Source organism: Chelonia mydas, chromosome 23 (genome assembly GCF_015237465.2).
Source record: "Chelonia mydas isolate rCheMyd1 chromosome 23, rCheMyd1.pri.v2, whole genome shotgun sequence".
Lineage (NCBI taxonomy): Eukaryota > Metazoa > Chordata > Testudines > Cheloniidae > Chelonia > Chelonia mydas.
The window spans coordinates 18,137,900-18,156,819 of NC_051263.2; the positions used below are offsets into that span (position 1 = coordinate 18,137,900).

Sequence of the window (18,920 nt, forward strand, 5' to 3'; positions counted from 1 at the left end):
GGGGCCTGTGCTGTCGGGAGTGGGGTGGGAGGCTCAGGAGGCGGCGCTGGGACCCATGCTGCCTCGGCTCCCAGCTCAGGGGAGGGAGCAGTGGATAACAGATGGGATATGGCTGCGTTGCTCCGTGCATGCCTGAGAGGAGTAGCCTGTGGAACTCCCTGCTGCAGGATAGCAGAGAGGCAAAGAGGTGAATTGAAATGAGTGGATTTCACATGACCATGAACAGAAGCGTCTCCCAGCTGGGACATGCACTACTGGCCCCCAGGCTTCGGGCTCTGAGCCTGGGGGTGTCAGGAAGAGATTTCCTACAGAGATGGGGCCCCAGAGTAGCCGGATCATTGCTCGGCCCCTCCCATGCCCTCCTAATCCCTAGAGGGAGGGACGATTATGATATGCGGCCGGGGGAGACCTCTCCCTGCATGCTCATGGCTTCGTGGAGGCCGGGGGCCCCAAAGGGGCCTATGGCACCCAGCGGAAAGTCGCGGGAGAGAGGGCATGACCCCAGAGATCGCTATGGGGAAAGGGCAGCGTGTGCAGCTGCATTGTAGCGGGGCCACGTCTGCCGCAACACTTCGGGTGCGGGGCTGGGCCACACACCACCGAGGCTCCTGAGCGCTCTGGAATCCGCATGGTTATTCCGAGTGCTGCGAACCTGGCTGGGCCTGGGTTTTCTGGGCAGGGAAGGGTCTGATGGCTGACAGCGGAGAATGGGGGTGGGTGGGCTGGGAGCCAGGACTCCTGGGTTCTTGGTTGCCCTTTGTCTTCCCTTCCCCAGGCAGTGACCCAAATTTTGGGTCATTTGACCAAGGGGTTCCTGAGCTATCTAACCATATACCTACACCTCTAGATCTCTAGCCCCTAAAATTAAATATCTATTTATCTATCTATCCGCATACTCCCCCATATCTATCTGTCCCCATGCACCCCCTCTATCTATCTATCTGTCCCCATGCACCCCCTCTATCTATCCCCATATACCCCCCTCTATCTGTCTCCATGCACCCCCTCTATCTATCCCCATGCACCCCCTCTATCTATCTGTCCCCATGCACCCCCTCTATCTATCCCCATATACCCCCCTCTATCTGTCTCCATGCACCCCCTCTATCTATCTATCTATCTATCCCCATGCACCCCCTCTATCTATCTATCTGTCCCCATGCACCCCCTCTATCTATCCCCATATACCCCCCTCTGTCTCCATGCACCCCCTCTATCTATCTATCCCCATGCACCCCATCTATCTATCCCCATGCACCCACTCTATCCATCTATCTATCCCCATACACCTCCTCTATCTGTCTCCATGCACCCCCTCTATCTATCCCCATACACCCCCTCTATCTAATCTATCTATCCCCATGCACCCCCTCTATCTATCCCCATACACCCCCTCTATCTAATCTATCTATCCCCATGCACCCCCTCTATCTATCCCCATACACCCCCTCTATCTAATCTATCTATCTATCCCCATGCACCCCCTCTATCTAATCTATCTATCTATCTATCCCCATGCACCCCCTCTATCTATCTATCTATCCCCGTACACCCCCTCTATCTATCTATCCCCATGCACCCCCTCTATCTATCCCCATACACCCCCTCTATCTAATCTATCTATCCCCATGCACCCCCTCTATCTATCTATCCCCATGCACTGTATCTATCTGGTTATTTAGACGACCTGTTTGAGTCAACGTGTCTTGCAGTTGCCAGTATCAAAGATGGCCGCTCCCGCTCAATGGTGCATTAAGTAGCGCTGAAGCAGACATATTTGATCCTGCCGCTCAGGCAGCGCAGATCCTTAGGGGCGTGGCCTTCTTGCCTGAGGCGCTCGTCACTCTCAGAGGGGCTTGGGGGAGGCCATCTTGGAAGCGGGCAGAGGCCAACTGGGAGAAACGTCATAGCCCTGACGGCGGCCATCTTGGAAGCGGGCAGCTGTGCTGGCTGGGGGTGGTGGCGGCGCCTTTGGCCAGGGTGGCCGGATGACCCCGGAAGTGGAAGTGGCTGCCTGGGGGCGGGGCTGTCGGAACTTCCTGCCCCAGGGCCCTTGTTGTCTTGATTCCATCCACACCAAGGGGCTGGGAGGGACCATGGTAAGGGGGGGCCCCGGACTCCTGGGTTCTCGGGAGGGGAGGGGTCTGGTGGCTGAGAGCAGGGGGGGCTGGGAGCCCGGACTCCTGGGTTCTCCGGAGGGGAGGGGTCTGGTGGCTGAGAGCAGGAGGGGGCTGGGAGCCCGGACTCCTGGGTTCCCTGGGAGGGGAGGGGTCTGGTGACTGAGGGCAGGGGGGGCTGGGAGCCCGGACTCCTGGGTTCTCCGGAGGGGAGGGGTCTGGGGGCTGAGAGCAGGAGGGGGCTGGGAGCCCGGACTCCTGGGTTCCCTGGGAGGGGAGGGGTCTGGTGACTGAGAGCAGGGGGGGCTGGGAGCCCGGACTCCTGGGTTCCCTGGGAGGGGAGGGGTCTGGTGGCTGAGAGCAGGGGGGACTTGGGAACCCGGACTCCTGGGTTCCCTGGGAGGGGAGGGGTTTGGTGGCTGAGAGCAGGGGGGGCTGGGAGACCGGACTCCTGGGTTCCCTGGGAGGGGAGGGGTCTGGTGGCTGAGAGCAGGAGGGGGCTGGGAACCAGGACTCCTGGGTTCCCTGATGCCCTTTGTCTTCCCCTCCCGCACCCCGCAGGACAGCGAGTTCTCGGACCCGGAGCTGGCCGCGGTGGGCGAGGAGTCCAAGTCGGAGAATGGCGAGAACGCGCCTGTGTACTGCATCTGCCGCAAGCCGGACATCAACTGCTTCATGATGTACGGAGACCGGGCGGGGTGGGGGGGCTGCTAGGGCGCCTGGGTCCCCAGCACTGAGCTTGCAAGGGGCTGCCTCTGTCCTGGATTCAGGCTGCTGGAAGGGGGGTGGGAGAGCTGAGGGGAGACTCAGTCCAGCCATCTTGCTCACTGAGCCAGGCCAAGTGAGACTCCCCCTGGGAAATTCCAGCTGTTATAGGGGGCTGGGCAGGGGGTGCTCTCCCCTGGCAGTCTGTGCTGGGCACTCAGGGGCATGGGGCTTGGTGTGGGGGGCTCTCCTCTGGCAGTCCGGGCCGGGCACTGGGGGTGCAGGGCGGGGGGCTCAGTCAGGGGCGCTCTGACTCTTCCATCTCTCCTATCCCTTCAGAGGCTGTGATAACTGCAATGAGTGGTTCCATGGCAATTGTATCAACATCACAGAGAAGATGGCGAAGGCCATTCGGGAATGGTACTGTCTGCAGTGCCGAGGTGAGGAACGGGGCGGGGAACCCAGACTCCTGGGTTCTCTCCCTGGCTCTGGGAGGGGTGTGGGGCTATCCCCTTGGTATTTCTGTCTGTGACGTGCTTTCATTTCCCCACCGCAGATAAGAACCCGGCCTTGGAGATCCGATACCGGCACAAAAAATCCAAAGAGAAGGAGCGAGAGGGCGAGCGGGATCGGTTTGAGAAGGACGAGCTGAGGAAGAAGGCCCAGGAGCTGGCCCTGGACCAGAGCCGTGGGTCAAAAGTAGGTGGCCAGGTGAGGACGTTCTGGGGGACGGGATTCTATCCCATGAGCCAGTGGGCTGCGTTGCCAGGGAGCTAAGCCGCAGGGTTCCAAGAGCGGCTCCAAGTGCCAGCCGGGCCCTGGCGGGTTCCAGCCGCTGCCCTTCCCCGTTCCTGCCCATGATCCTCCCTCTCCTTCCTGCCCTTCCCCGTGGGCAGAGTTGAGGGTAAACACCCTGGAATTTAGTCTGATACCCCTGATTCCTCAGGCAGATAGTTCTGACTGAGTTGCTATATGCTCTCATGGGCGGCCATTCCCCAGCCGCCCCTCCCTAGAGGTGGCTGCATCTTGGCACCAGGCGAGCCATCCCATTTTGAGTGGCAGCACTCCCCTCCAGTGAGTTGTGCCAGGAGATTTTGAAAGCGACCTGACCGTTTCTTTTCCATTCTTCCTCCATATTTCTGGAGTATGGTCTTTGGGGAGGAAAGGGGAGGTAGCCCTGAGGGGTTTTTTTTGTGGGAGGGTGGCTGAGCACGGGATAGGTGCCGCTTTAAGGACGCGCCAGCTGGGAAGAGTCTAGCCCCGTTTCCAAGCCATAAGCTCGGTGCGGAGTCAGCCCTGCAGGAGAGCTGGGTCTGTTTGGTTTCCATGGAAGTGTTTCTCGATTGGGATGAATCCTGAGCCTCTGCCGCTGGGAGTGCTCTTTGACGCGTGGGCCGGCGTCGGTTCGGGCGCCCCTCTTGCGCTAAAATCTCAGTGTTGTTGGGAAAGCAAAATGCTGCGATTGACGAGCCGCAACAGCAGGAAATGCGTTGCGTTTAAAAAAACAAACAAAACACCTAGTCCCTTCTCTGGCTTATTAGGGCCCCAAAATTGGATGCAGCTATGGGGACTTTGCTACTAGCGGGGACTCGAATTAATCCGTGAAATGCACCATGATTTTCTTCTGCTGTGGCAGCTGAAATCTAGCAGATGGCACGAGGAACAGAAGGGAACCGGGCCGGTTAAGCAACAGATTCCATTGCAAAGAAAGTGAATGAAAATTGCTAGGAATATTTCCCTCTAAACAGAAGCATGAGCCACTGCATTTTAAACGGGGGCTTGGCTTAGACTCTCCCTTTACGCCCACGGTTATTTCTGAGTATGCCGGATAAAATGCAGAGCTCCAAATTGTGGATTTGTGGATGCAAACAGCTAGACTTGGTTAAAAAGTATCCACAATTTTTGGGTGTGGAGGGTAGGTTGTTGCAGTCCTTAGTTAGCAATATTTAAAGTGATGGTTGTGATGCCAAACTGATTAAAATTCTTAAAGGGTACAAAGATCTGTTTCCAGATTACAGGGGTGTTTCCCTTTACCAGCCAACTTCAGCTTTGGACTGAGGGGCACATGCTAAATTGTCTCTTTGCAAGGAAGAATCTAAAGGGGCTGGGGATGTTTTAGGAGAGAGACTGAGAGGAAGGTAGAAATCTCAAACCTGGCTTGTTTGATAGATCTCACCAAGAGGCAAGAGCAAGTCAGATTTGAAGGCAGTGGATGGAGTGATAATTTCAAAGATGTGAGAGTAAAAATGGTCTCTCTTTCTCCTGCCCCCAGTTAAGGACGCCCCTGTTTAAAGATGACTTCCATCTTTCTACAATGTGCAAACTTGTCATTCTTACAGTTCTCTCATCCGCAACAGCAGATCAAGCGCTCGGCACGGATGTGTGGGGAGTGCGAGGCGTGCCGGCGGACAGAGGACTGTGGGCAGTGTGACTTCTGCCGCGACATGAAGAAATTTGGAGGGCCCAATAAAATCCGGCAGAAGTGCCGTCTGCGGCAGTGCCAGGTCCGGGCACGGGTGAGTACTGGAGCATTCACTTCCTGTCCTAAACACCTGTATGCTCCGTTTGGAGGCTATTACCCAGCTGCCCCGCTCCAGAGATGGCTGCATGTCATTTGAGCTGCTTACCAGAGTGTTTCTTTTCTTTCTAGGAATCATATAAGTATTTCCCAGCCTCGGTAAGTTGGCTCCATCCTTTCTGTGCTCTTCCTAGGTCCGGGAGGGGCGAAGGGGCTAGTGGGTAGAGCAGGGAGGTGCCTGGGAGCCACGACTCCTGGGTTCTCTCCCCAGCTCTGGGAGGAGAGTGGGGTCTAGTGGGGAAAGGGAGTCAGGTCCTATTCCCAGCTTTTGCAGTTTGATCATGGACTGGTCTCTTCCCCTCTTTGTGCCTCAGTTTCCCTGTCTGCGTGTGGGGCAGCCACAGGGGAGGGGGTAGGTCTGAGGTGTCAGGCAGCAAGTGTCTAACCCCCTCTTGGCAGATGCTGCGGGGGCGGGACGAAGACCTGCAGATGCTGAAAGAGCAGTTGGAATCGTCCGCCACCCCTGAGCCGCTGTCGGACGACGACCTCCCGATTGACCCCGACTTATACCAAGAGTTCTGTGCTGGAGCCTTCGACGACCAGAACCTGGTGAGGGCCCCACCCAACCTGCGAGATCCCACGTGCGGCAGGGCCCCGGGAGAACCCAGGCGCCGTGTGTCCAGATAGAGCAGTCTCCAAATCGTTTTACTCTGTGGCCGTTCCTCAGCTGCCCTGCCCCAGAGGTGGCTGCATCTCTATGCAGGGAGTCCCATCCCTGAATGTTCAGCCTCTGGGCTCTGTTTTTCCGAGTACATGTGGGGGGCTCCCTGGACAGGAGCCTGGGTAGAGCGTCATTGAGGGCTCAGAAAGCCCCTGTAGCCCGCTTGGTAGGAGCAGGGGGGTACCTAGGGTCTGTGGCCTCTCTACTTCACTCAGAGGGTGCTGGTCTCATCCTTGTCTCCTCTCCTGCCACTCCCCCCACCCCACCCCCAGCCGTGGCTCAGCGACCCGGAGGATGCCCCGTTCCTGGACCCCGTGCTCCGCAAACGCGCCGTGAAGGTCAAGCACGTCAAGAGGCGGGAGAAGAAATCGGAGAAGAAGGTAGGAGCCAATTGCAGCCGCCACGGAGACTTTCCCCAGTCGTGGGGTATATCCTGGCTCCGGGACAGGAATGGGGGCTAGTGGTTAGAGCAGGGGGCGCTGGGAGCCAGGACTCCTGGGTTCTGTCCCCAGTTCTGAGACGGGAGTGGGGGCTAGGGGTTAGAGCACGGGGGCTGGTCATGGAGGGGCCCCTGGCTGCGGGTGGAAAGGGGGAGATGGCCCGGTGGGGGCTGCAGGGCGCTGATGCGGTCTCTCCCCCCTTGAAGAAGGAGGAGAAGTACAAGCGTCACAAGCAGAAGCAGAAGCACCGGGACCGGTCGCGGCATGCCGAGCGGCCGGACGCCAAGGACCCGGCCTCGCTGCATCAGTGCCTGGGCCCCGGCTGCGTCCAGCCCGCCCGCACCGCCTCCAAGTACTGCTCCGAGGAGTGCGGCATGAAGCTGGCCGCCAAGTAAGGGCCCCGGCCCCACCCCTGCTGGGGGGACGCAGCCCCGACCCCTGGAACCTCCAAGCCTGGGAATCCCCGGGCCGCAGCAGGGGTGCCCCATGGCATTGGCACCATCCCAATCACCTGGATCAGACTCACAGGACCCCTCCCCCCAGCCCCATATACCCCCGGATGAGACACCCCCCATCCCAGATCAGAACCATGGGCCCCCCAGCCCGGTATCTCCTCCTACCCCAGATTAGACCAACAGGAGCCCTGCAGCCCAGTATCACCCCCACCCCGATCAGACCCACAGGACCCCCCCAACTCCAGTATCCCCACCCCGATCAGACCCACAGGACCCCCCCAACTCCAGTATCCCCACCCCGATCAGACCCACAGGACCCCCCCAACTCCAGTATCCCCACCCCGATCAGACCCACAGGGCCCCCCCAACCCCAGATCCCCACCCCAGATCAGACCCACAGGGTACCCCCCAGCCCCATATCCTCCCTCTTGGATTAGACCCATGGGGGCCCCCCAGACCCGTATCCCTACCTCGGATCAGACCCACGGAGGGTCCCTCAGCTCTGTATCCGGCCCTGGGGCCCGCAGCTCTGTGTCCCGCCAACCTTGGATCAGACCCGTGGGGCCCCCAGACCAGTATCCCTGCCCGCAGGTCAGTCTGTCTGTCTCTCCCCCTCCAGCCGGATCTACGAGATCCTTCCACAGCGCATCCAGCAGTGGCAGCAGAGCCCGTGCGTGGCGGAGGAGCACGGCAAGAAGCTGCTGGAGCGGATCCGGCGGGAGCAGCAGCAGGCGCGGCTGCGGCTGCAGGAGATGGAGCGTCGCTTCCACGAGCTGGAGGCCATCATCGGCAAGGCCAAGCAGCAGGCCATCAAGGAGGATGAGGAGGTGGGCAGGGCTAGACGCCTGAGCTCTGGCTCTGGGAGGGGAGTGGGGTCTGGTGGGTTATAGCAGGGTGGGGGGGCTGGGAGCCAGGACTCCTGGGTTCTCTCCCCAGCTGTCCCGAGCTCAGGGATCCCCCTGTTGGGGCAGCACTAACAGGGCCCTCCCTGCTCTCTCCCCACAGACCAACGAGGGAGACAGCGATGACACCGACCTGCAGATCTTCTGCGTCTCCTGCGGGCACCCCATCAACCCCAAGGTGGCGCTGCGCCACATGGAACGTTGCTACGCCAAGGTACGCTGCCCTGCCTTGCGGGGCCCGGGAAACAGACTCTCCCCTTGTTCCCCCCTCTGCTCCGCCCCAGAGGTGGCCGCATCTGACAGCCATGCGGCGTTACGTGCGGCTCTTCCCCTGTCTTGTCCCCGTCCCCCTCCCCCTCCCGGTGCACTGACGAGCCCTGTGTTCTCCCTTCCCCCGCAGTACGAGAGCCAGACATCCTTCGGATCCATGTACCCAACCCGCATAGAGGGGTGAGTCCCAGCCCATATGGGCTGACGTTGTCCATCTTCTAAACCTGACCCCTTGGTTCCCCCCCACATATGGTTCTCCCACTGACTCCCTCTGCCTGTTGTCCCCTCTCTTCACCATTCCACTGCTTTTGGTTCCCACGTCACTGTAATTCCCCTGAGGGGTTTCACCCGTTGTCTTTGATCCCTACAGTCCTCCTCTCTGCCCCACTTGCATGTACCTTCATAGACTCCTCGACCTGTAGGGTTAGAGGGGACCGCAAGGGGCACCTAGGCTGACCCCTGCAGGATTTAAACCATCCAAGACAGATGGCTCCGGCCTCCGCCTGAAACCCTCCTCGAAGGAGCTTCCATGACCTCCTGAGGCCTCGGTTCCATCGTCCTGCTGCTCTTCCCGGCCAGAAGTTTTCCCTGAGATTTAATCTCAATCTGCTGTGCTGTAGTTTGAACCCACGGCCTCTCGTCCTGCCCTCTGAGAGAACGACCTGTCTCCATCTTTTCTATGGCAGCCTTTCGAGTATTCAAAGAGTGCTGTCGTGTCCCCCCTCAATCTCTTTTCCAAACTGAGCGTACCCAGTTCCTGCCGCCTTGGCTCACATGGCTGGTGTCCCTCCCCTTTGATCGTCTTTGGCGCTCGCCTCTGGATCCTACCCATTGTCTCCACGTCCTTTCTGGGCGTTGGTGACCGAAACCAGACACCGTCCTCCAGCTGAGGCCTAGCCAGAGCCGAGCGGTCCTGTCCTCTCCTGCGACTTGCTGGCTATGCCTCTGTTAATGCAACCTAAAATTGCATGTGCTTTTTTTGCAATAGCATCAGCGACCCCTCGAGGTCGAGCATGATCTCTTCCACAGGCTTTGTTTTTCATGGGTCCTTTGGGGACTGAGGAGTCGGATCCTTGAGCTGCAGGCTCGTTGGCAGACGTTGCAGATGGGGTTAGAAGACAGGGCTGGCCCGCGATTGCTGCAGGACAGTCGTGTGTCCTTTCTTTTCTGGCGTTTTTCTGCGACCAGGGCAAGGCGATTTTCCTCAAAAGTGGACGCTCCCTCTCTGACAAGTCTTCGCCAGTTACCCCTATCCTGGGCTGCTCTCCCCCGGCGTGTGGTGTCCGTGCCAGATCTCTTGACGTTCATCTTAAGGGTGTTGGCCTCCGTGAGGACACTGAGATTAGTGCGACGATCCTCCCACTTTATGTTGAGGATCTTCCAGAGAAAGTCCCGGTGCTGGCATTCCAGGTTTTTCAGGTTTTTCCTGTAGGTCACCGACGTCTCACAGCCGTAGAGGAGAGCTGGGCTGACCACCGCTTTATAAACTACAAGTGTCGTGTGCGTTCTCATGTTGTGAGTGTTGAAAACCCGGCGAGACAGTCGCCAAAGGCAAGGCTGGCATGGCGAATTCTGGGCTGGATCTCGACGTCTATGTCTGCCCTCTGTGAGAGGTGGCTGCCAAGATAGGCAAAGTCTTCTACGTTTTCCAGTTCTTCTTTGTCGATATAGATCTTCCTTGCTGGGTCCGATGATTGACCGGGGACTGGCTGGCGGGGACCTTTTTTTTTGGTCGATGTTCAGCGTTAGCCCTAGGCTTTTGTAAGTTTCAGGGTCTGTCTACACTACGGAATTAGGTCGAATTTGTAGAAGTCGGTTTCTTAGAAATCGTTTTTATATATTCGAGTGTGTGTGTCCCCACAGAAAATGCTCTAAGCGCATTAACTCGGCGGAGTGCTTCCACAGTACCGAGGCAAGCGTCGACTTCCGGAGCGTTGCACTGTGGGTGGCTATCCCACAGTTCCCGCAGTCTCCGCTGCCCATTGGAATTCTGGGTTGAGATCCCAATGCCTGATGGGGCTAAAACATTGTCACGGGTGGTTCTGGGTACATGTCGTCAGGCCCCCATTCCCTCCCTCCCTCCGTGAAAGAAAAGGCAGACGATCGTTTTGCGCCTTTTTTCCTGAGTTACCCGTGCAGACGCCATACCACGGCAAGCACGGAGCCCGCTCAGCTCACCGTCACCGTATGTCTCCTGGGTGCTGGCAGACGCGGTACGGCATTGCTACACAGCAGCATCAACCCATTGCCTTGTGGCAGCAGACGGTACAGTAGGACTGGTAGCCGTCATCGTCGTGTCCGAGGTGCTCCTGGTCCCCTGTGTGAGGTCGATCAGGAGTGCCTGGGCAGACATGGGCGCAGGGACTAAATTTGGAGTGACTTGACCAGGTCATTCTCTTTAGTCCTGCAGTCAGTCCTATTGAACCATCTTATGGTGAGCAGGCAGGTGATACGGATTGCTAGCAGTCCTATTGCATCATCTTCTGCCGGGCAGGCAAGAGAAGAGGATGGCATGCAGTCCTTCTGCACCGTCTGCTGCCAGCCAAAGATCTAAAAGATAGATGGAGTGTATCAAAACAAGAAACAGACCAGATTTGTTTTGTACTCATTTGCAACCCCCCCCCACCCCCCGTCTAGGGGACTCATTCCTCTAGGTCACACTGCAGTCACTCACAGAGAAAGTGCAGCGAGGTAAATCTAGCCATGTATCAATCAGAGGCCAGACCAACCTGCTTGTTCCAATAAGAAGAATAACTTAGGTGCACCATTTCTTATTGGAACCCTCCGTGAAGTCCTGCCTGAAATACTCCTTGATGTAAAGCCACCCCCTTTGTTGATTTTAACTCCCTGTAAGCCAACCCTGTAAGCCATGTCGTCAGTCGCCCCTCCCTGCGTCAGAGCAACGGCAGACAATCGTGCATCTGAGTTGAGAGTGCTGTCCAGAGCAGTCACAATGGAGCACTCTGGGATAGCTCCCGGAGGCCAATACCGTCGAATTGTGTCCACAGTACCCCAAATTCGACCCAGCAAGGCCAATTTAAGCGCTAATCCACTTGTCAGGGGTGGAGTAAGGAAATCGATTTTAAGAGCCCTTTAAGTCGATATAAAGGGTTTCATCATGTGGACGGGTGCAGGTTTACATCGATTTAACGCTGCTAAATTCGACCTAAAGTCCTAGTGTAGACCAGGGCCAAGAGGAGCAATTAAGGGCTGTTTGTAGGTCCTCCTTCGAGCGTGCAACTACCGCCCAATCATCTGCATACCGGAGTTTGCTTATTGTTGCCGATATTCGTTCTGGCAGGGAGACGAGAAAGGCTGGAGAGGTGGCCGTCAGTCCGATATTGGAAGCCAATGCCCTGTGGTAGACAGTCTTGGGTTAGTGTTTTCGTAGCTACCAAGAAAACGGAGAAAAGGGTGCCAGTACACAGCCTTGTTTTACGCCAGTTCGGACGACAAAGGGCTCAGAGGCAGAGCCGCTGCGGAAGATGGAGCCAGTCATCCGGTCGTGGAGGAGTCTTACCGTGGTTATAAATTTGCTCGGGCAGCCAAACGTTGACATGATTTTCCACAGAGCCTCACGGTTGACAGAGTTGAAGGCTTTGGTCAGATTGATAAAGGCCATATACAGGTCCTGGTGGTGGTCTTGGCCTTTTTTCTGGATCTGCCTGGCTGCGGAAATCACGTCGGTGGTGCCTCGTGATGGTCTGAAGCCACACTGGGACGCTGGCCGTACTTCCTCTGCAAGAGGAAACAGGCGGTTCAGTGAGATTCTAGCAAGAATCTTCCCAGCGATGGAGAGCAGGGCAGTGCCTCGGTACTTGCCACAGTCGGCACTGTCTCCATTTTTGAAAATGGTGACATTGTTAGCGTTACGTAAGTCAGTGGGGACTTCTTCGGTGCGCCAGATTTTGAGGAGCAGCAAATGAATCTTGTTAGTCAGTGTTTCTCCCCCGGCTTTCAGTACTTCAGCTGGTTCGCCATCAGGACCTGGTGCTTTACTGGTCTACATTTGATTAATTGCTTTGCAGATCCCCTCAGGCGTCGGTGGGTTGGCAAGAGTTTCCCAGATTGGGTGCCGAGGGATGGAGTCGCTCGCGTCGTCAGTCACAGTCGATTCTCGATTTAGAAGCTTTTGGCCATGTTCTTTCCAGCGCTCTTTGATGGATCCGTTCCCTTTAAGAAGGGCACTACCATCTTCGGAGCTCAGCGGCATGAGGCCCCGTGATCTTCGTCCGTACAGGGTCTTTGTCTCACCAAAAAAACTCCACATATGGTGTCTGTCAGCGAACGTTTGGCTTTCTTTTGTTGTGTCCTCCCACCATTTGGTTTTGATTTCTCGGATGCTCCTTTGAGCTGTTGGAGAGAGCCCTGCTTCTGACTGGACAGTGGCTGGTTTTGCCAATCGCAGAAAGCTTTTTCTCTTCTGGCCCAAAAGGGCTGTAATCGCAACGTTGTTGTTGTCAAACCAGTCCTGATGGCAGCGGGCAGCAAGGCCGATGGATTCCTTGCAAGCCTTGTGGGTAGGCCGTTTTATGGCTTCCCAGTCTTCCTTGACGCTTGTGTTGTCGTTTCCAAGTGTGCATATGGTCAGTTTTTCACTGAGGAGTGTTTGAAGGTCTCTCGGTGCACTGAGGATCGAAGTCTTTGGCTGTTGTGTTGCTGTCTGTGTGATTTGGATTGCTTTCTATGTTTCGGTGCAATCCTGAGGGACATGACTGACCTCCCCAGGCGGTAGTCAGTCTGGCAAGCATCGGCTCCTCTCACGACACTGGTGATTTGGACATCTCTTCGATCCTGTGTTTTTCCAATGACCTAGTTGAGGAGGTGCCACTGTTTTGAGCGGGGGTGTTGCCCAGTTGTTTTGTACTTGTTGCTTTGTCTGAAGACTGTGTTTGTGATCACCAGGTCACACTTTGCACATTGGCTGAGCAGGAGGATCCCATTGGAAGTGGTCTTGGCGACTCAGTCCTTCCTTCCTTCCCAGTGGTGCTACTCCATACGTTAGAATCTCGGCCAACTCTTGCGTTAAAGTCCCCTAAGAGGATTATCTTCTGTGTTTTGGGAATGGATGCATAAGATGCTCGTTGATGGTGCCGGGGAGCTCAATCAGGCGGTTGACTAGAAAGTTCTTGAGGGCAAAGCCAACACTGGGTATTGGCCTGTCGTGTGCTGGTTTTCCTTTCCAGAAGAAGGCCACTGGAGGGCGGTGGTTATACTCTGATGGGCACGTTGTGTCTTGCCAAGAGCAGCGATGTCGCTGTTGTACCCCGGGCGACAATTGCTGCACTGCCTTGGGGTCTTTCGCTTTTTGATCCGTCTAGCAGGGCACGGACAGGCCGAGTTGCAAGAAACATTTTTTTGGTTTTCGACCGCGTAGGGTGCGATCCCCCTGGCGCCAGTTCTCCAGTCAGGTATGGTGGGATTGCCTGTGTTTGGGGCACCCCTTCCCCGTCCGGGGTCAGCAGAGGGGTTCCTAAAAAGGCCTGCTCAGTCATGCCCGCTGCTGCCGAAAATGTCCCCCCATCCCACTCCAGGGGCACACTGTTATGCTGATAAGAAGCACACGGGATCTTTTTCAGGGGAAAAGGCAATACGCCACGTTTATTGGAAACACAACAATTAGCATATGCATTTAATCTCTCACACACACACTCCTTGTCCCACGCGTTGATGTCATAAGTACCAGTCCGGATCAATCTAGTGGCCAGCTAGGTTGATCACGGGTAGGGAGGAGCTGGGTTCCGTCGGTCACGACACAGTGCTCCGGGGAAGTCTTGGCAGGACGAACCCAAAGGTTCATGGCCAGGCCCCCTGTTTCTATCGTGATTTTCCTTCCTTGGGACCAATGAGTTTTGCACCTTTGTGCTGTGATCAATCGCCGTTTGTTTTCTTAAATTGTCCTCCTCGTCCTTTATCTTGTTCCGTCATCTGTCACTTGGGGAGTTACCCCAGGCTAGATTTGATCACAGCTATCTTGTCCCCATTGATAGGTGCCTGCCGCATCTTTAGAGTCGTCAATCTGCTTTCCTCTGACCTCTCAACAGGGGCATGTTGCAGACTCCTGGCACCTTTACGTCTGTTCTTGGTTCCTCCCTAGAACATCTGGTCTGGCAATGGCCTTCAGACTTATCTCTTAACCCACACATTCCTCATTCACACACAACACAGGACTGATTTACCCAGAGCATTTGAACAGGAACATCAACTGGCAAGGCAGGAGAAAACAATTGTCACGTTCTTTTACTTATTTCAAAACGCTAATTTTAAACCTCCAACAAAGTGGTGACCCTAAAGGTCTCTTACTGCCTTGCAATCGGCTTCAGACACACGATTCGGGCTGATGCATCTCTACCACTGGCAGACTTCCTGCTTTCAGACAGGGTGGCGGCAGAATGTGGTCACATCATATCATACATCAATACACGCAATACATGCTACATCAGAGGTGGGCAAACTACGGCCCGTGGGCCACATCCGGCCTGTGGGACCCTCCTGCCCGGCCCCTGAGCTCCTGGCCTGGGGGGCGAGCCCCCAGCCCCTCCCCTGCTGTTCCCCCTCCCCGGCAGCCTCAGCTCACTGTGCTGCTGATGCAATGCTCTGGCCTGACCCGGTGATCTGTGCTGCGCGGTGACGTGGCTGGCTCTAGCGCTGCCGGCCACCGGTGCTCCAGGCAGCGCGGTGAGGGGGCAGGGAGGTTGGACAGAGGGCAGGAGAGTTTGGGGTGGTGGTCAGGGGACGGGGCTGTGGATAGGGGTCAGCGCGGTCGAATGGGGACAGGGGCAGTCAGGGGCGGGAGGTCCGGGGGCGGTCAGGGAGCAGGGGGCAGTGGATGGGGCAGGAGTCCTCGGGGGGCGAGCAGGGGGGCATGGATGGGGCAGGAGTTCCGGGGGGGGGAACAAGGAGCAGGGGGGAGTGGATGGGGCAGGAGTCCTGGGGGGCAGTCAGGGGACACAGAGCAGGGGGGCATGGATGGGGCAGGAGTCCTGGGGGGCAGTCAGGGGACACGGAGCAGGGGGGCATGGATGGGGCAGGAGTCCCAGGGGGGTGGTCAGGGGACAAGGAGCGGGTGGGAGGGGTGTGGATGGATGGGGCAGGAGTCCCCGTGGGAGGTCAGGGAGCAGGGGGGAGTGGATGGGGCAGGAGTCCTCGGGGGGCAGTCAGGGGACACGGAGCAGGAGGGCATGGATGAGGCAGGAGTCCCGGGGGGGTGGTCAGGGGACAGGGAGCGCGTGGGAAGGGTGTGGATGGATGGGGCAGGAGCCCCGGTGGGGGGACAGGGAGCGGGGCGGATGGGGCAGGAGTCCCCGGGGGCGGTCCGATTGTTACGAATGATTCCAGTTAGGACACGTACAGTTCGTTTCTAGGCTGAGGCAACCGAATAAAGACAGACTGCAGAGTGTCTCAAAGTTTGTAGGTTTATTACGCTCGAGCGTGGTCCTGCTCTGTTAAGCAGAAGGGGACCCCGATTACAGGTCACACACAGATTATATACTGTGGGCAAAACATCCTGCCTGTGTGGCTCGGGGGGCCTAAACCAATAAACAGGCCTTCTCCTTCTCTATGGCCGATCCCCTGCAGCCACCTTCCCCGTGCGAAAAACTTCAGGCATGTCGGCTGGTTCCTGTCTCCTTCATTTCCCTTATCTTGAAACCGTCCAGCTGTCCACCCTGAAGGATCCTTCCTTCCTTGGTATTGATGTGCTCGCTTCTAGTTAATGGCCGACAGGAAACCCAAAATGGAGTCACATATGCTAACTAGGTTGATTTCCCCTAACAGATAGGGGTTGGGGGCCAGGCTGTGCCTGGCTGTTTGGGGAGGCACAACCTCCCCTAACCGGCCCTCCATACAATTTCAGAAACCCCATGGGGCCCTTGGGCCAAAAAGTTTGCCCGCCCCTTTGTTACATTATTATTCTTTATTCTTCATTCAAAGTTATACCAAGTACAAACATAAAATCCTAGTGCTACAACACGACAACCGTCTCGCGGTCCCCGCCGGCGTGTGGGTCTGCGGCTAGGGACTCCCCTTCTCCTTCAGTCTGTTATTGTGCGTTGGGTTTTTCCACCCTCCACGGGGCCTTCATTGAAATTCATTATGTTGGCGATAGCCACGTTCTCCGATTTATCAAGATCCCTCTGAATTTTAGCTCTGTCCTCCGCGTTGGCAACCCCCCCTCGCTTTGTGCCATCTCTACACTGGATCGGTCTCTCCCTACATCCTGGTAGTTAATAAAGATGTAAAACACCACCAGATCCCTGTGGAACCCCACGTAAGACATTCAGACAATTTCCAAAGGACTCCTGGGTTTTCTCCCTGGCTCTGGGAAGAGGGTGGGGTCTAGTGGTTAGAGCAGGGGGAGCCGGGAGCCAGGACACTTGGGTTCTCGCTCTGGCTCTGACAGGCAGGATTGAATGCACATGCATGTGCCTCAGTTTCCCTCTCTGAACAATGGGGCAATGCTGCCTAGGTCTTCCTAGGCATATGGAGTCGTCCGCCCCCCCAGGCATCTGGTAGCAGCTGCCGCCTCTCACCCGGGCACCATGTCTCCCCTCCCCAGGGCCACCCGCCTCTTCTGTGACGTCTACAACCCTCAGAGCAAGACGTACTGCAAGCGACTGCAGGTGCTGTGCCCCGAGCACTCCCGCGACCCCAAGGTGAGGGGCCCTGGCTGTGGCCGGGGGGCAGGGCTGGGCTAGCGGGGGGCTGCGGGTCAGCAGTGAGGGGCAGCGTGGGTGCGAACCCTGTGGTGCCCCCTCCAGGTGTCGGTGGACGAGGTGTGCGGCTGCCCTCTGGTCAAGGACGTGTCTGAGCTCACCGGCGATTTCTGCCGCGTGCCTAAGAGGAAATGCAACCGGCACTACTGCTGGGAGAAACTGCGCCGGGCCGAGGTGGACCTGGAGAGAGTGCGCGTGGTACGGAGCAGGGCCGGCGCTGGGGGGCCAGGCAGGGGGCGCCCTCCCCTGGTGGTCAGGGCCGGGCAGGGCGCTGGGGGGCCGGGCAGGGGGTGCCCTCCCCTGGAGGTCAGGGCAGGGCCCTGGGGGGCCGGGCAGGGGGCGCCCTCCCCTGGCAGTCAGGGGAGGGCACTGGGGGGCCGGGCAGGGGGCACCCTCCCCTGGCGGGCAGGACCAGGCGCTGGGGGTTGGGAGGCTGGGCAGGGGGCACTCTCCCCTGGCAGTGAGGCCCAGGCACTAAAATCTAGGCATGATCCCAACTCGTCTGATTCCTTCTGACTGAAGAAATTCCCCCCACCCGCAGCCCTCCCACACTTTTAACTGAGTAGGGAGCTCCCCTTTTCCTGACCCAGTCTCTGTCTGTTGTTGCCGGCCGAGCTGGCCCTATCGGCGTTATGTGCGGCTGTTCCCCAGCTGCCCTGCCCCAGAGGTGGCTGCATCTCAGGGCTGGCCGAGCTGTCCCCATCGGCGTTATGTGCGGCTGTTCCCCAGCTGCCCTGCCCCAGAGCTAGCTGCATCTCAGGGCCGGCTGAGCTGTCCCCATCAGTGTTATTTGCAGCTGTTCCCCAGCTGCCCTGCCCCAGAGGTGGCTGCATCTCGGGGCCGGCCGAGCTGTCCCCATCGGCGTTATGTGCGGCTGTTCCCCAGCTGCGCTGCCCCAGAGCTAGCTGCATCTCAGGGCCGGCCTAGTTGTCCCCAGCGGCGTTATGTGCAGCTGTTCCCCAGCTGCCCTGCCCCAGAGGTGGCTGCATCTCAGGGCCGGCTGAGCTGTCCCCATCAGTGTTATTTGCAGCTGTTCCCCAGCTGCCCTGCCCCAGAGGTGGCTGCATCTCGGGGCCGGCCGAGCTGTCCCCATCGGCGTTATGTGCGGCTGTTCCCCAGCTGCCCTGCCCCAGAGGTGGCTGCGTTTAACGGCACCTCCTGCTCTTGGCAGTGGTACAAGCTGGACGAGCTGTTTGAGCAGGAGCGCAACGTGCGCATGGCCATGACCAACCGGGCCGGGCTGCTGGCGCTGATGCTGCACCAGACCATCCAGCACGACCCGCTGACCACAGACCTGCGCACCACCACGGACCGCTGAGCCCGGTGAGCCGCGGGGGCCCGGGGCCTTGCCTCTCGGCGGAGCCGGCTCCCCTCCAGGCTCACTCGCGGGCTCGGGGGGGCTGGGTTCCGGGGCCCCCCTAACTGCTTTTTCTCTCTCTCCCAGGGCCGGCGCCAGACTCGGTGGATTCTTCCGACGCTCGTTGGTTTTTTTTTAATAATTTTTTTTTAAAAAAAAACTTTTTTTTTCTTTACAAAAAAAAAAACAAAAACCAAAAGGAGGAAAAATGTAGCACAGCTCTGTCAGGGGTGGGGGAATTCGATCCTGCCCGGGCCCCCACTCTCCCCCCCCCCCACTAGCTTGGGGCTTCTGGCACCCCGCTCCCCCCAGCTCTCCTACCCCACTCTGGCCCTCCTGCTGGGGGTTTGGCTTGTCCCTCCCCCCCCCCCCCCCCGCCCGGGTGCTTCTCCAGGTGCTGCAGGATGTGGGGTCTACCCTGAAGAGACACGGACACTTGCCAGGTTAAGGAAGTGGGGGCGAGGGGTGAGTGTGGGCAGCAGGGGGCAGAGGCCGGGGGGCACAGGACGAAGCTGGCATTAATAAAAAAGTTTTAAAGTGAAGCTTACTTTTACTTTTCGCTGGGGGGTGGTGGTGGGACAGCGGCTGTTCTTCAGCGGATTTCCTGGCTGAGCTATTTCTTTCCCCCATCTGACCCTGCAGCAGGGAGTCCCGTGGGTTACTGCCCTGTCTGAGCTGCCCCCCCCATCAGATCCTGCAGCGGGGAGTCCCGTGGGTTAAT

At 57.8% G+C, this 18,920-nt stretch overlaps 1 protein-coding gene across 3 annotated transcripts; it reads left to right on the forward strand.

The window, feature by feature from the left end:
* Positions 1-1,858: 1,858 nt before the first annotated feature.
* On the forward strand, positions 1,859-18,415 carry CXXC1 (CXXC finger protein 1). 3 transcript variants are annotated; one of them, XM_037888545.2, is made up of 16 exons: positions 1,859-2,099; positions 2,679-2,797; positions 3,162-3,262; positions 3,379-3,533; positions 5,162-5,338; positions 5,473-5,499; positions 5,800-5,949; positions 6,334-6,441; positions 6,708-6,892; positions 7,576-7,783; positions 7,962-8,072; positions 8,259-8,308; positions 16,686-16,782; positions 16,888-17,040; positions 18,014-18,165; positions 18,287-18,415. In XM_037888545.2, exons 1-15 carry the CDS (start codon positions 1,989-1,991, stop codon positions 18,158-18,160), a joined length of 1,899 nt encoding a protein of 632 aa, XP_037744473.1. In that variant the 5' UTR covers positions 1,859-1,988; the 3' UTR covers positions 18,161-18,165; positions 18,287-18,415. The 3 variants fall into 3 exon arrangements, with proteins under 3 accessions (XP_037744473.1, XP_037744474.1, XP_037744475.1); XM_037888546.2 differs by having other exon boundaries at positions 1,945-2,099; positions 5,180-5,338; XM_037888547.2 differs by having other exon boundaries at positions 1,945-2,099; positions 5,183-5,338.
* The last annotated feature ends 505 nt before the right edge of the window (positions 18,416-18,920 follow it).